The sequence below is a fragment of the Pseudophryne corroboree genome, chromosome 3, assembly GCF_028390025.1.
Source record: "Pseudophryne corroboree isolate aPseCor3 chromosome 3, aPseCor3.hap2, whole genome shotgun sequence".
Lineage (NCBI taxonomy): Eukaryota > Metazoa > Chordata > Amphibia > Anura > Myobatrachidae > Pseudophryne > Pseudophryne corroboree.
In genome coordinates, this window is record NC_086446.1 from 266,524,015 (window position 1) to 266,537,178 (window position 13,164).

Below are 13,164 nucleotides of genomic sequence, written 5' to 3' on the forward strand. Positions count from 1 at the left end.
AAGTCAGCCGAAAAGGGGGCGGGGCTTTTCCCTCAGCACACTGGCGCCATTTTTCCCTCACAGTTCCGCTGGAAGGAAGCTCCCTGGCTCTCCCCTGCAGTCTGAATACTACAGAAGGGTAAAAAAGAGAGGGGGGGCACTAATTTTAGGCGCAATATAGATATTATAAGCAGCTATAGGGAAAACACTCATTGATAGTGGGATCCCAGTGTTATATAGCGCTCTGGTGTGTGCTGGCATACTCTCTCTGTCTCTCCAAAGGGCTTTGTGGGGTCCTGTCCTCTTTCAGAGCATTCCCTGTGTGTTTGTGGTGTGTCGGTACGGCTGTGTCGACATGTTTGATGAGGAGGCTTATGTGGAGGCGGAGCAGATGCCTGTAAATGTGATGTCACCCCCTGCGGGGTCGACACCTGAGTGGATGGTGCTGTGGAAGGAAGTACGTGATAGTGTCGACTCCTTACATAAAAGGTTCGACGACATACCAAATGTGGGACAGCTGGCTTCTCAGCCTGTGCCTGCCCAAGCGTCTCAAAAACCATCAGGGGCTCTGAAACGCCCGCTACCTCAGATGGTTGACACAGATGTCGACACGGATACTGACTCCAGTGTCGACGACGATGAGACTAATGTAACTTCCAGTAGGGCCACACGTTACATGATTGAGGCAATGAAAAATGTGTTGCACATTTCTGATGTTACCCCCGGTATCAAAAAAAAGGGTATAATGTTTGGAGAGAAAAAACTACCAGTAGCTTTTCCTCCATCTGAAGAATTAAATGAAGTGTGTGAAGAAGCGTGGGCTTCCCCTGATAAAAAGCTGGTAATTTCTAAGAAGTTACTAATGGCGTACCCTTTCCCGCCAGAGGATAGGTCACGCTGGGAAATATCCCCTAGGGTGGATAAAGCGCTCACATGCTTGTTAAAGAAGGTGGCACTACCGTCTCCGGATACGGCCGCCCTGAAGGAATCTGCTGATAGAAAACAGGAGGCTATCCTGAAATCTATATATACACACACAGGTGTTGTACTGAGACCGGCTATAGCTTCAGCCTGGATGTGCAGTGCTGCTGCTGCGGGGTCAAATTCCCTGTCAGAAAATATAGATACCCTAGACAGGGACACTATTTTGCTAAACGTAGAGCATATAAAAGATGCACTTTTATACATGAGGGATGCACAGAGGGATATTTGCCGGCTGGCATCCAAAATTAGTGCAATGTCCATTTCTGCCAGGAGAGGGTTATGGACTCGGCAGTGGACAGGTGATGCAGATTCCAAACGACACATGGAAGTTCTGCCTTATAAGGGTGAGGAATTGTTCGGGGGTGGTCTCTCGGACCTCGTTTCCACAGCAACAGCTGGGAAGTCTACATTTTTACCCCATGTTCCCTCACAACCAAAGAAAGCACCGTATTATCAGGTACAGTCCTTTCGGCCCAATAAGGGCAAGCGGGTTAAAGGCGCGTCCTTTCTGCCCAGAGGCAGAGGTAGAGGGAAAAAGCTGCAGCATACAGCCAGTTCCCAGGAGCAAAAGTCCTCCCCCGCTTCCTCTAAGTCCACAGCATGACGCTGGGGCTCCACAGGCGGAGCCAGGTGCGGTGGGGGCCCGTCTCAAACATTTCAGCAATCAGTGGGCTCTCTCACGGGTGGATCCCTGGATCCTTCAAGTAGTATCTCAGGGGTACAAACTGGAATTCGAGACGTCTTCCCCCCCCCCCCCCCCCCCGCCGTTTCCTCAAATCTGCCTTGCCAACCACTCCCTCAGACAGGGAGGCAGTGTTACAGGCAATCCAAAAGCTGTATTCACAACAAGTGATAGTAAAGGTGCCCCTACTTCAACAAGGAAGGGGTTACTATTCCACAATGTTTGTGGTACCGAAACCGGACGGTTCGGTGAGACCCATTTTAAATTTGAAATCCTTGAACACATATATAAAAAAATTCAAGTTCAAGATGGAATCGCTCAGGGCGGTTATTGCAAGCCTGGACGAGGGAGATTACATGGTATCGCTGGACATCAAGGATGCTTACCTACATGTCCCCATTTACCATCCTCACCAGGAGTACCTCAGGTTTGTGGTACAAGATTGTCATTACCAATTCCAGACGTTGCCGTTCGGTCTCTCCACGGCTCCGAGGGTCTTTACCAAGGTAATGGCGGAAATGATGATACTCTTTCGAAGGAAGGGAGTTTTAATTATCCCGTACTTGGACGATCTCCTGATAAAGGCGAGGTCCAGAGAGCAGTTGTTGGTAGGGGTAGCACTATCTCGGGAAGTGCTACAACAGCACGGCTGGATTCTAAACATTCCAAAGTCACAGCTGGTCCCTACGACACGCCTGCAGTTCCTAGGGATGGTTCTGGACACAGAACAGAGAAAAGTGTTTCTCCCGGAGGAAAAGGCCAAGGAGCTGTCATCTCTAGTCAGAGGCCTCCTAAAACCAAAACAGGTGTCGGTGCATCATTGCACGCGGATCCTGGGAAAAATGGTAGCTTCCTACGAAGCGATTCCATTCGGCAGGTTTCATGCAATAACCTTTCAGTGGGACCTGTTGGACAAGTGGTCTGGATCGCATCTTCAGATGCATCATCTGATAACCCTGTCTCCGAGGACAAGGGTGTCTCTGCTGTGGTGGCTGCAGAGTGCTCATCTTCAGGAGGGCCGCAGATTCGGCATACAGGACTGGGTCCTGGTGACCACGGATGCCAGCCTTCGAGGCTGGGGAGCAGTCACACAGGGAAGAAACTTCCAAGGACTATGGTCAAGTCAGGAGACTTCCCTGCACATAAATATTCTGGAACTAAGGGCCATTTACAATGCCCTAAGTCAGGCAAAACCCCTGCTTCAAAACCAGCCGGTACTGATCCAGTCAGACAACATCACGGCGGTCGCCCATGTAAATCGACAGGGCGGCACGAGAAGCAGGACGGCGATGGCAGAAGCCACAAGGATTCTCCGATGGGCGGAAAATCACGTGTTAGCGCTGTCAGCAGTGTTCATTCCGGGAGTGGACAACTGGGAAGCAGACTTCCTCAGCAGGCACGACCTCCACCCGGGAGAGTGGGGACTTCATCCAGAAGTCTTTCAAATGATTGTAAACCAGTGGGAAAAACCACAGGTGGACATGATGGCGTCCCGCCTAAACAAAAAGCTAGAAAAATATTGCGCCAGGTCGAGAGACCCGCAAGCGATAGCTGTGGACGCTCTGGTAACACCGTGGGTGTACCGATCGGTTTATGTGTTCCCTCCTCTTCCTCTCATACCAAAGGTACTGAGGATAATAAGGAGAAGAGGAGTAAGAACTATACTCCTTGTTCCGGATTGGCCAAGAAGAGCGTGGTATCCGGAACTTCAAGAAATTATGTCAGAGGACCCATGGCCTCTACCGCTCAGACAGGACCTGCTGCAGCAGGGGCCCTGTCTGTTCCAAGACTTACCGCTGCTGCGTTTGACGGCATGGCGGTTGAACACCGGATCCTGAAGGAAAAGGGCATTCCGGAGGAAGTCATTCCTACGCTGATAAAAGCTAGGAAAGAAGTGACCGCAAACCATTATCACCGCATATGGCGAAAATATGTTGCGTGGTGTGAGGCCAGGAAGGCTCCAATGGAAGAATTTCAGCTGGGCCGATTCCTGCACTTCCTACAGTCAGGGGTGACTATGGGCCTTAAATTGGGTTCCATTAAGGTCCAGATTTCGGCTCTATCGATTTTCTTTCAGAGAGAATTGGCTTCACTACCTGAAGTTGACTTTTGTTAAGGGAGTGCTGCATATTCAGCCCCCTTTTGTGCCTCCAGTGGCACCTTGGGATCTCAACGTGGTGTTGGATTTCCTAAAGTCACATTGGTTTGAGCCACTGAAAACCGTGGATTTGAAATATCTCACGTGGAAAGTGGTCATGTTGTTGGCCTTGGCTTCGGCCAGGCGTGTTTCAGAATTGGCGGCTTTGTCATGTAAAAGCCCTTATCTGATTTTCCATATGGATAGGGCAGAATTGAGGACTCGTCCCCAGTTTCTCCCCAAAGTGGTATCCGCTTTTCATCTGAACCAACCTATCGTGGTGCCTGCGGCTACAAATGACTTTGAGGCTTCCAAGTTGTTGAATGTAGTCAGGGCCCTGAAAATCTATGTTTCCAGGACAGCTGGAGTCAGGAAGACTGACTCGCTCTTTATCCTGTATGCGCCCAACAAGTTGGGTGCACCTGCTTCTAAGCAGACTATTGCTCGCTGGATCTGTAGTACGATTCAGCTTGCACATTCTGCGGCTGGACTGCCGCATCCTAAATCAGTGAAAGCCCATTCCACGAGGAAAGTGGGCTCTTCTTGGGCGGCTGCCCGAGGGGTCTCTGCTCTTCAACTTTGCCGAGTTGCAACTTGGTCAGGGGCAAACACGTTTGCAAAATTCTACAAATTTGATACCCTGGCTGAGGAGGACCTTGAGTTCTCTCATACGGTGCTGCAGAGTCATCCGCACTCTCCCGCCCGTTTGGGAGCTTTGGTATAATCCCCATGGTCCTTACGGAGTCCCCAGCATCCACTTAGGACGTTAGAGAAAATAAGAATTTACTCACCGGTAATTCTATTTCTCATAGTCCGTAGTGGATGCTGGGCGCCCATCCCAAGTGCGGATTGTCTGCAATACTTGTATATAGTTATTGCTTAACTAAAGGGTTATTGTTGAGCCATCTGTTGAGAGGCTCAGTTATGTTTCATACTGTTAACTGGATATGGTATCACGTGTTATACGGTGTGATTGGTGTGGCTGGTATGAGTCTTACCCGGGATTCAAAATCCTTCCTAATTGTGTCAGCTCTTCCGGGCACAGTATCCTGAGGTCTGGAGGAGGGTCTTAGTGGGAGGAGCCAGTGCACACCAGTAGTCTAAAAGCTTTCTTTATAGTTGTGCCCAGTCTCCTGCGGAGCCGCTAATCCCCATGGTCCTTACGGAGTCCCCAGCATCCACTACGGACTATGAGAAATAGAATTACCGGTGAGTAAATTCTTATTATCTGTGACCTATGCCCAAATCTTGATGTATTTTTTGGATGTAATGAAGTTCTGATGCAGGCAGATGGGGTTTATATAGGCAAACTGGCCCTTAGAAATAAAATGTGGCTGGAATAGCCATGACTTGTATTAAATTTAGCTCACGCTTAATCAAGGCATACTTGTACATGGTAATCTCCATAACGGTAATTCAACTTTTTCTTTTGTTACATTTTGTTAAGTGAAGGAGATTAGTTTTGTACTTTGTTTTCATATGATGACCTCAAATGATCCCTTCATGTGTTCCACATTTCCTCACAGTATCACAGCAGTTACAAGGTACTCCATTTCAAATAAACACCAAGGGATATAGTTAACAACTCCAAATTCTATTTATTATAATAAAAAGTGAAAACAGGTTGGACCGTGCACCAGAGCCAGCCCTAACCAATATGATATCCCAGAAAAGATTTTGGCTGTTACCCCCTAGCACCGCCGCTAGTTCTGAAGGAGATGACTGGCATGAGTCAGCTGGCAGCTCTGCTAATGTCGGGCGCCTTTTTTATGAAAATGTCTTATTTGCATTGCTATGTGGCTAGAATGCACAAGCAGCTTCTGCTGATTAAAATGATATGTGGCATGCCTATATTCTATGTGACTGTGGCTGTATCTGCATACGAAATGCTACATTAAAGTGATTTCCAGGAATACACTGCAACATAGCATTTCGTAAGCAGATACAGCCACAGTCACACACAGAATATAGGCATGGTGCATATCATTTTAATCAGCAGGAGCTGCTTGTGCCCCTAAGCATACCAAATGCACTAGGCATTTTCCTAGTTTGTCTATTCCTAGGGCCGGCTCTGCTGTGCACTTAACGTTAGTACTGCTAAAAAATTTGAGGTCAAACCAGCCAAGACGTGTCAGCCACCACTTAATAAATACAGTATATGCACCAAGCGTTCAGTTATGTATTTTTCTGCAAGTCTGAGTTCTTCTGACTGAAGCCACCATTGCACTTTCTCATAGTGGTTCTGTTAATACATGTTGATAATATATACACAATCCTACTACCATAACTGGTCTCCCTGGCCTTAATATTTCCTTTTATTTAAAAAAACAAAAGTAACATGAAATACAATGACAGCGAGTCAGATATTAAATAAGTCCTGTCCCTTCCAATGCCAGTGTAACCTAGGAAGCGATTGACCTGACAATCTACAAGTGTGCAGAGCTTCACACTGCATGGATAGAGCGCACTTACAAAGCCGACTTATTAGTACTTAGCCGAAGACCTCAATGAAGCATTCATGTAGAATGACTAACCGATTTGTACTTAACACCAATCTTTAAAAGAATATTTCACTAGTATTAGTACTTATTAGTATTTTTGTTTGGAATTGTAGTTTTATTCATTTTATTTATATTTATCTTGTGTATTGTAACAATTTATTACATTGATTATTCATTTCTAATGTGTTTTTTTTTTTTTTTGTCTTTATAAGGCTTTAAAGAGATTTACTCCTAAAGAAGATTTGAAAGAATTTTCCTTCATCATTGATGAGAATTTGGTACAATTTCATTAACCCTTCAGTATTTTTATGCTGTGTCTAGAGATACACTAGAGGTGTTTGTATGATATATATATATATATATATATATATATATATATATATATATATATATATATATATATATATATATATATATATATATATAGGTATATTTATATTAACATACAGATTTGAGGACGCTAATCCATAATACCGTTCATCACATTAATACACCTTAATTAACATAAAAACAGCTGTGATAAAAAAAACTATTTTTATTTTATGCATAAAAAAAATCTACATATGGCATCTGTACAGTTTCAGAGGTACAATTCAAAATTTTATCAGATTTTACATTTAGTTTTTGTAGCGGTTCTTTAGCAGCATATATCCACCATACAGCATGGATGATGCAATGTATTTCAGACATTCTTTTATCATCCATGCTGTATGGTGGATATATGCTGCTAAAGAACCGGATAAAATCTGATAACATTTTGAATTGTACCTCTGTGAAACTGTACAGATGCCATATGCATATTTTTTAATGTATAAAATAAAAAATATATAGTTTTTTTTATCACAGCTGTTTTTATGTTAATTAAGGTGTATTAATGTGATGAACAGTATTATGGATTAGCGCCCTCAGATCTGTATGTTAATAGTTACTTTATGAACCTCGACTAACAGAAGGTTCATCTCGAGGTGCTGCTTTTATTCTCCTACATAGCACCATAGGGTACCCCTTTCTCTGTGTGTGTGTGTATGTGTGTGTGTGTGTGTGTGTGTGTGTGTATATATGTATGTGTGTATGTATGTATGTATGTGTATATATATATATATATATATATATATATATTATAGTGTTGTGTATATAATATATAGGGAGATTCATGGTAAGAACTTACCTTTAGGTCTTTCTGCAAGGTACACTGGGTTCCACAGGGATAACATCGGGGGTGTAGAGTTGGATCTTGATCCGAGGCACCAACAGGCTAAAAGTTTTGACTGTTCCCAGGATGCTTAGCGCCACCTCTTCTATATCCCCGCCTCCAGGCACTGGAGCTCAGTTTTGTTAACCAGTCCAATGCAGTAGCAGGTGAGAGACTACAACAGTTAGTAGTCACATACACCACATTGTCACAACAGGAGAAGGTACCAGCGGTTAATTCCATACAAACCCAAAGAAGCTAAGTGCGTCAGGGAGAGCGCCCTGTGGAACCCAGTGTACCTCACAGAAAGATTTAACGAAGGTAAGTTCTTACCATAAATCTCCTTTTCCGCAGCGGGGTACACTGGGGTTCCACAGGGATAACATCGGGGATGTCCTAAAGGAGTTCCTCATGGGAGGGGACGCACTGCAGTGGGCACAAGAACCCGGTGTCCAAAGGAGGCCTCCTGGGAGGCGGAAGTATCGAAGGCATAGAACCTTATGAACGTGTTCACTGAGGACCATGTAGCCGCCTTGCACAATTGTTCAAGGGTCGCACCATGGAGGGCCGCCCAAGAAGGTTCAACAGACCGAGTAGAATGGGCTTTGATGGTAGCAGGAGCTGGAAAGTCAGCCTGTACATAAGCTTGTGCAATCGCCATTCTAATCCATCTGGCCAAGGTCTGCTTATTAGCAGGCCAGCCACGTTTGTGAAAACCAAAAAGGACAAAGAGGGAATCTGATCTCCTAAGAGAAGCTGTTCTCTTCACATAAATACGGAGAGCCCGTACCACGTCCAGAGACCGCTCTTTGAAGGACAAACCTGGAGAGGTGAATGCTGGAACCAAAATCTCCTGTTTAAGGTGGAAAGATGACACCACCTTAGGCAAATAACCAGGGCAAGTTCTAAGTACCGCCTGGTCATGGTGAAAAATCAGAAAGGGTGACCGACAGGACAAGGCACCCAAGTCTGAAACCCATGTAGCAGAGGCAATAGTCGGCAAGAACAAGACCTTAAGAGTAAGCCACTTAAGGTCCACAGACTCAAGAGGTTCAAGCGGAGACTCTTGTAAGGCGTCCAGAACAACAAATCTCAAGGAGCCACAGCCCTTCATAGGGAGGTTGAATCCGTAAAACACCCTGAGTTAATGTATGAACATTAGGCAGAGTCGTAATTTTTCTCTGAAACCATATTGACAAGGCAGAAATATGAACCTTGAGGGAGGTCAGACGAAGGCCTAAGTCCAAGCCCTGTTGCGGGAAAGCCAAAAGTTTGGCAGTACTGAACTTGTATGCATCGTAATGGTTAGTCGCACACCAGGCATAGTAAGATTTCCAGACCCAATGATAAATTCGAGCAGACGCCGGTTTACAGGCCTTTATCATAGTTTTAATGACTGGATCAGAAAATCCTTTGGCCCTCACTACGGAAGCTTCAAGAACCACGCCGTCAAAGCCAGCCAGGCCAAATCCTGGTAGACACAAGGACCCCGAACGAGAGGTCTGGGTGTTGCAGAAGTAGAAGAGGAATCTCTATCGAGAGACCCTGCAGGTCTGAGAACCAATGCCGTCTGGGCCACGCTGGAGCAATTAGAAGTAGTTTTCCTCCTTCTTGCTTGAACTTCCTTATCATCTTGGGCAGAAGTGACACTGGAGGTAACAGGTTGCCAGTGCGTCCACAAACGCTGCTTGAGGATCCCTTGTCCTTGCTCCGAAGACTGGAACCTTGTGATTGTGTTGAGACACCATTAGGTCTACAGATGGGTCCTCCATTATCTTGGCTGACTGCGGTGTTAGTTGCGATCAGGCAAAGAGTCGCGCCTAGTCGAAGGGAGGTGCACAGAGTGTTTGGCGTTACCTTTGTGTAATACCGAAGATAATCCACCAGATGTCGCTTTTTAAAATCACCAATGCGCGTGGTCTCCATTAAAATACAATACTGAACTACAGCGTAAGAACTACTTTACTGGTGCATCTCATTATGCTACAGTATGTCATACAGTCTATAACCGTATATACAGTACAGTTGCAAATAGTACAGCATGTACAGATGCAAACAAACAAGTTACAGATACAGTATGGCCTATTGATGTTAGGGATATGTGAGCGTCCAAATCCGTAGTATTAAGTATAATGGGGAGAGAGAAAAGCTCCTCCCTAAGTTCCTGGATGCCAAATCACTGTGTGTATAGTTTATACAGACGCAAATGAACATGATAAAACACTTGTGTATGCAGACGCAACTAATGTGTGAGGAATAATGTAGCTCATTGACTTTACAGTATGTACAGTGCACTAAATGAGCTTCCGAGTCCCCTAATGGCATAAACTAACACCAATGGGAAGGAATCACTCTTTGCAGTACTTTTACACATGAACTTGTGAATCTTCCAAGCAGTGTTGTGGGCTAGCGATGAAGGTTCCCGTCTGCCACGCTGAGAGTCCCAGGTTTGCTTCTTAAAGTGCCAATGTTTTTTTGTTTTGTTTTTTGTGTGTGTTCCCGTGACCTTCACATTATTATTATTATTATTATTATTATTATTATTATTATTATTATTATTATTATTATTATTATTATTTATATATGTAATCCATTGTAAAACTTTCAATGGAAGGGTGCACAGAGGTTTTACACATATCGGGGTAAATCTGCAGGAGAGACTCATCCGCTATCTACACAGCGGTAATGAGCACCTGTAGACATACCAGTAAACATAAATTAGTGTATTCTGACACAACTAACAGTTCGAGCAACACAGTACTGTAGATCGTCGGCGTTGGAGAATCTGTTGTGAGAATCTGTGTTGTACTTAATGAGAAGGGCTCACTGCTACTGTTCCATTTACACATCTACAGTATCAACACGACTGCAGTTCTCTCTGTGATTTTTCATACACCGTATACTGGTGCACATGTCTTGTAACCTGACCTGTCTACTGCATGAACTGTGCAGTCTCCCAGGGGGGAAGGGCAATAGTGGTAGGAGGAGGCAGGTGAAAATGCCATGCTTTTGAAATACAGTATGAGCGTCCGAGTCCACTGAGGCATAAACCAACACCAATGACAATAGCCCTGAGGAAGCCCTATAACGGAGAGAAATGCACATTGGTGGACAGTGTGTCACGTCCAAAATGCATATATAATGAAATAATACATCTCTAATTTATATTAATGTATGTTTATAAATCCTGTGTGTACTGTTGTATCTCCGCAGTCTTAAGATAGCGGTGGACACAGTCTCCTGAGAACGCAGGAGTCCATAGCAGATCCGATCATAATGGCCGAGCTAGTGGGGATGCCCGCAATACAGAATAGAAAGGACACACAGGGATTTTTTTTTAACACTTCTAACTCTTTTAAGTCTTTTAATACAGTACACAATGAAGCCCTGCACGGATCTCACTGATATGGCCGGGCTTCATTGTGTTATGTCTGGCATAATAGAATGATGAGGGATGCGGGTAGGGGGAGGCAGTGGGAAGGGGGAGGCTGTGGAAAATACTGTGTGTTCCAATATGAGCGTCCGAGTCCCGAAACAGCATAAAGGGGAGGGGGGGGGGGGATTAGAGATGTGCACCGGACATTTTTCGGGTTTTGTGTTTTGGTTTTGGATTCGGTTCCGCGGCCGTGTTTTGGGTTCGAACGCGTTTTGGCAAAACCTCACCGAATTTTTTTTGTCTGATTCGGGTGTGTTTTGGATTCGGGTGTTTTTTTTCAAAAAAACCTAAAAAACAGCTTAAATCATTGAATTTGGGGGTCATTTTGATCCCATATTATTATTAACCTCAATAACCATAATTTACACTTATTTACAGTCTATTCTGAATACCTCACACCTCACAATATTATTTTTAGTCCTAAAATTTGCACCGAGGTCGCTGGATGACTAAGCTCAGCGACCCAAGTGGCCGACACAAACACCTGGCCCATCTATGAGTGGCACTGCAGTGTTACGCAGGATGGCCCTTCCAAAAAACACTCCCCAAACAGCACATGACGCAAAGAAAAAAAGAGGCGCAATGAGGTAGCTGTGTGACTAAGCTCAGCGACCCAAGTGGCCGACACAAACACCTGGCCCATCTAGGAGTGGCACTGCAGTGTCACGCAGGCTGGCCCTTCAAAAAACTACTCCCCAAACAGCACATGACGCAAAGAAAAAACGAGGCGCAATGAGGTAGCTGTGTGAGTAAGCTAAGCGACCCTAGTGGCCGACACAAACACCTGGCCCATCTAGGAGTGGCACTGCAGTGTCGCGCAGGCTGGCCCTTCAAAAAAACTACTCCCCAAACAGCACATGACGCAAAGAAAAATTAAAGAAAAAAGAGGTGCAAGATGGAATTGTCCTTGGGCCCTCCCACCCACCCTTATGTTGTATAAACAGGACATGCACACTTTAACCAACCCATCATTTCAGTGACAGGGTCTGCCACACGACTGTGACTGAAATGACGGGTTGGTTTGGACACCCACCAAAAAAGAAGCAATTAATCTCTCCTTGCACAAACTGGCTCTACAGAGGCAAGATGTCCACCTCATCATCATCCTCCGATTCATCACCGTGTACATCCCCCTCCTCACAGATTATCAATTCGTGCCCACTGGAATCCACCATCTCAGCTCCCTGTGTACTTTGTGGAGGCAATTGCTGCTGGTCAATGTCTCCACGGAGGAATTGATTATAATTCATTTTAATGAACATCATCTTCTCCACATTTTCTGGAAGTAACCTCGTACGCCGATTGCTGACAAGGTGAGCGGCGGCACTAAACACTCTTTCGGAATACACACTTGTGGGAGGGCAACTTAGGTAGAATAAAGCCAGTTTGTGCAAGGGCCTCCAAATTGCCTCTTTTTCCTGCCAGTATACGTACGGACTGTCTGACGTGCCTACTTGGATGCGGTCACTCATATAATCCTCCACCATTCTTTCAATGGTGAGAGAATCATATGCAGTGACAGTAGACGACATGTCCGTAATCGTTGTCAGGTCCTTCAGTCCGGACCAGATGTCAGCATCAGCAGTCGCTCCAGACTGCCCTGCATCACCGCCAGCGGGTGGGCTCGGAATTCTGAGCCTTTTCCTCGCAACCCCAATTGCGGGAGAATGTGAAGGAGGAGCTGTTGACCGATCAAGTTCCACTTGACTTGATAATTTTCTCACCAGCTGGTCTTTGAACCCCTGCAGACTTGTGTCTGCCGGAAAGAGAGATACAACGTAGGTTTTAAATCTAGGATCGAGCACGGTGGCCAAAATGTAGTGCTCTGATTTCAACAGATTGACCACCCGTGAATCCTGGTTAAGCGAATGAAGGGCTCCATCCACAAGTCCCACATAAAAAACACAAGGTACCAGCGCTGGCTGTAAGAATTATATAAGGACGGTTTGCTGAATAAAATGTCAATTTATTAAACCATTTAAAAAGACAAGTGTGAAGTCTCGTTATTATCTAAATAACACTTAAAATGTATAGTATAATAATTCCCCCTGGGTATAATCACTTTTACATCCACTCTCCTTTGGGACATGTATGGATTTTTTCACGGCTAGGACAGTCTCCAGATAACATTCACTGTAGCAGCAGATAATTACCGGTTTCCACAGAAAGGATGTTTGATGGCATCAGCTTTAGGAAGAGTCCATTGCTAGCTGTTTGTGTGGATCCGGTTCTTTATCCTTGTGGAGTGATTCC

General features: G+C 45.1%; 1 protein-coding gene across 2 annotated transcripts in view; it reads left to right on the forward strand.

Moving 5' to 3' along the window:
• The window catches only part of LOC135055239 (protein spire homolog 1-like), a 123,622-nt gene that overhangs the window by 16,577 nt on the left and 93,881 nt on the right, over positions 1-13,164 (forward strand). For both annotated transcript variants that reach the window (XM_063959047.1, XM_063959048.1), the window contains exon 5: positions 6,496-6,561. In XM_063959047.1, the coding sequence (XP_063815117.1) occupies positions 6,496-6,561 (66 nt within the window). The remainder of the gene's footprint in view (positions 1-6,495; positions 6,562-13,164) is intronic.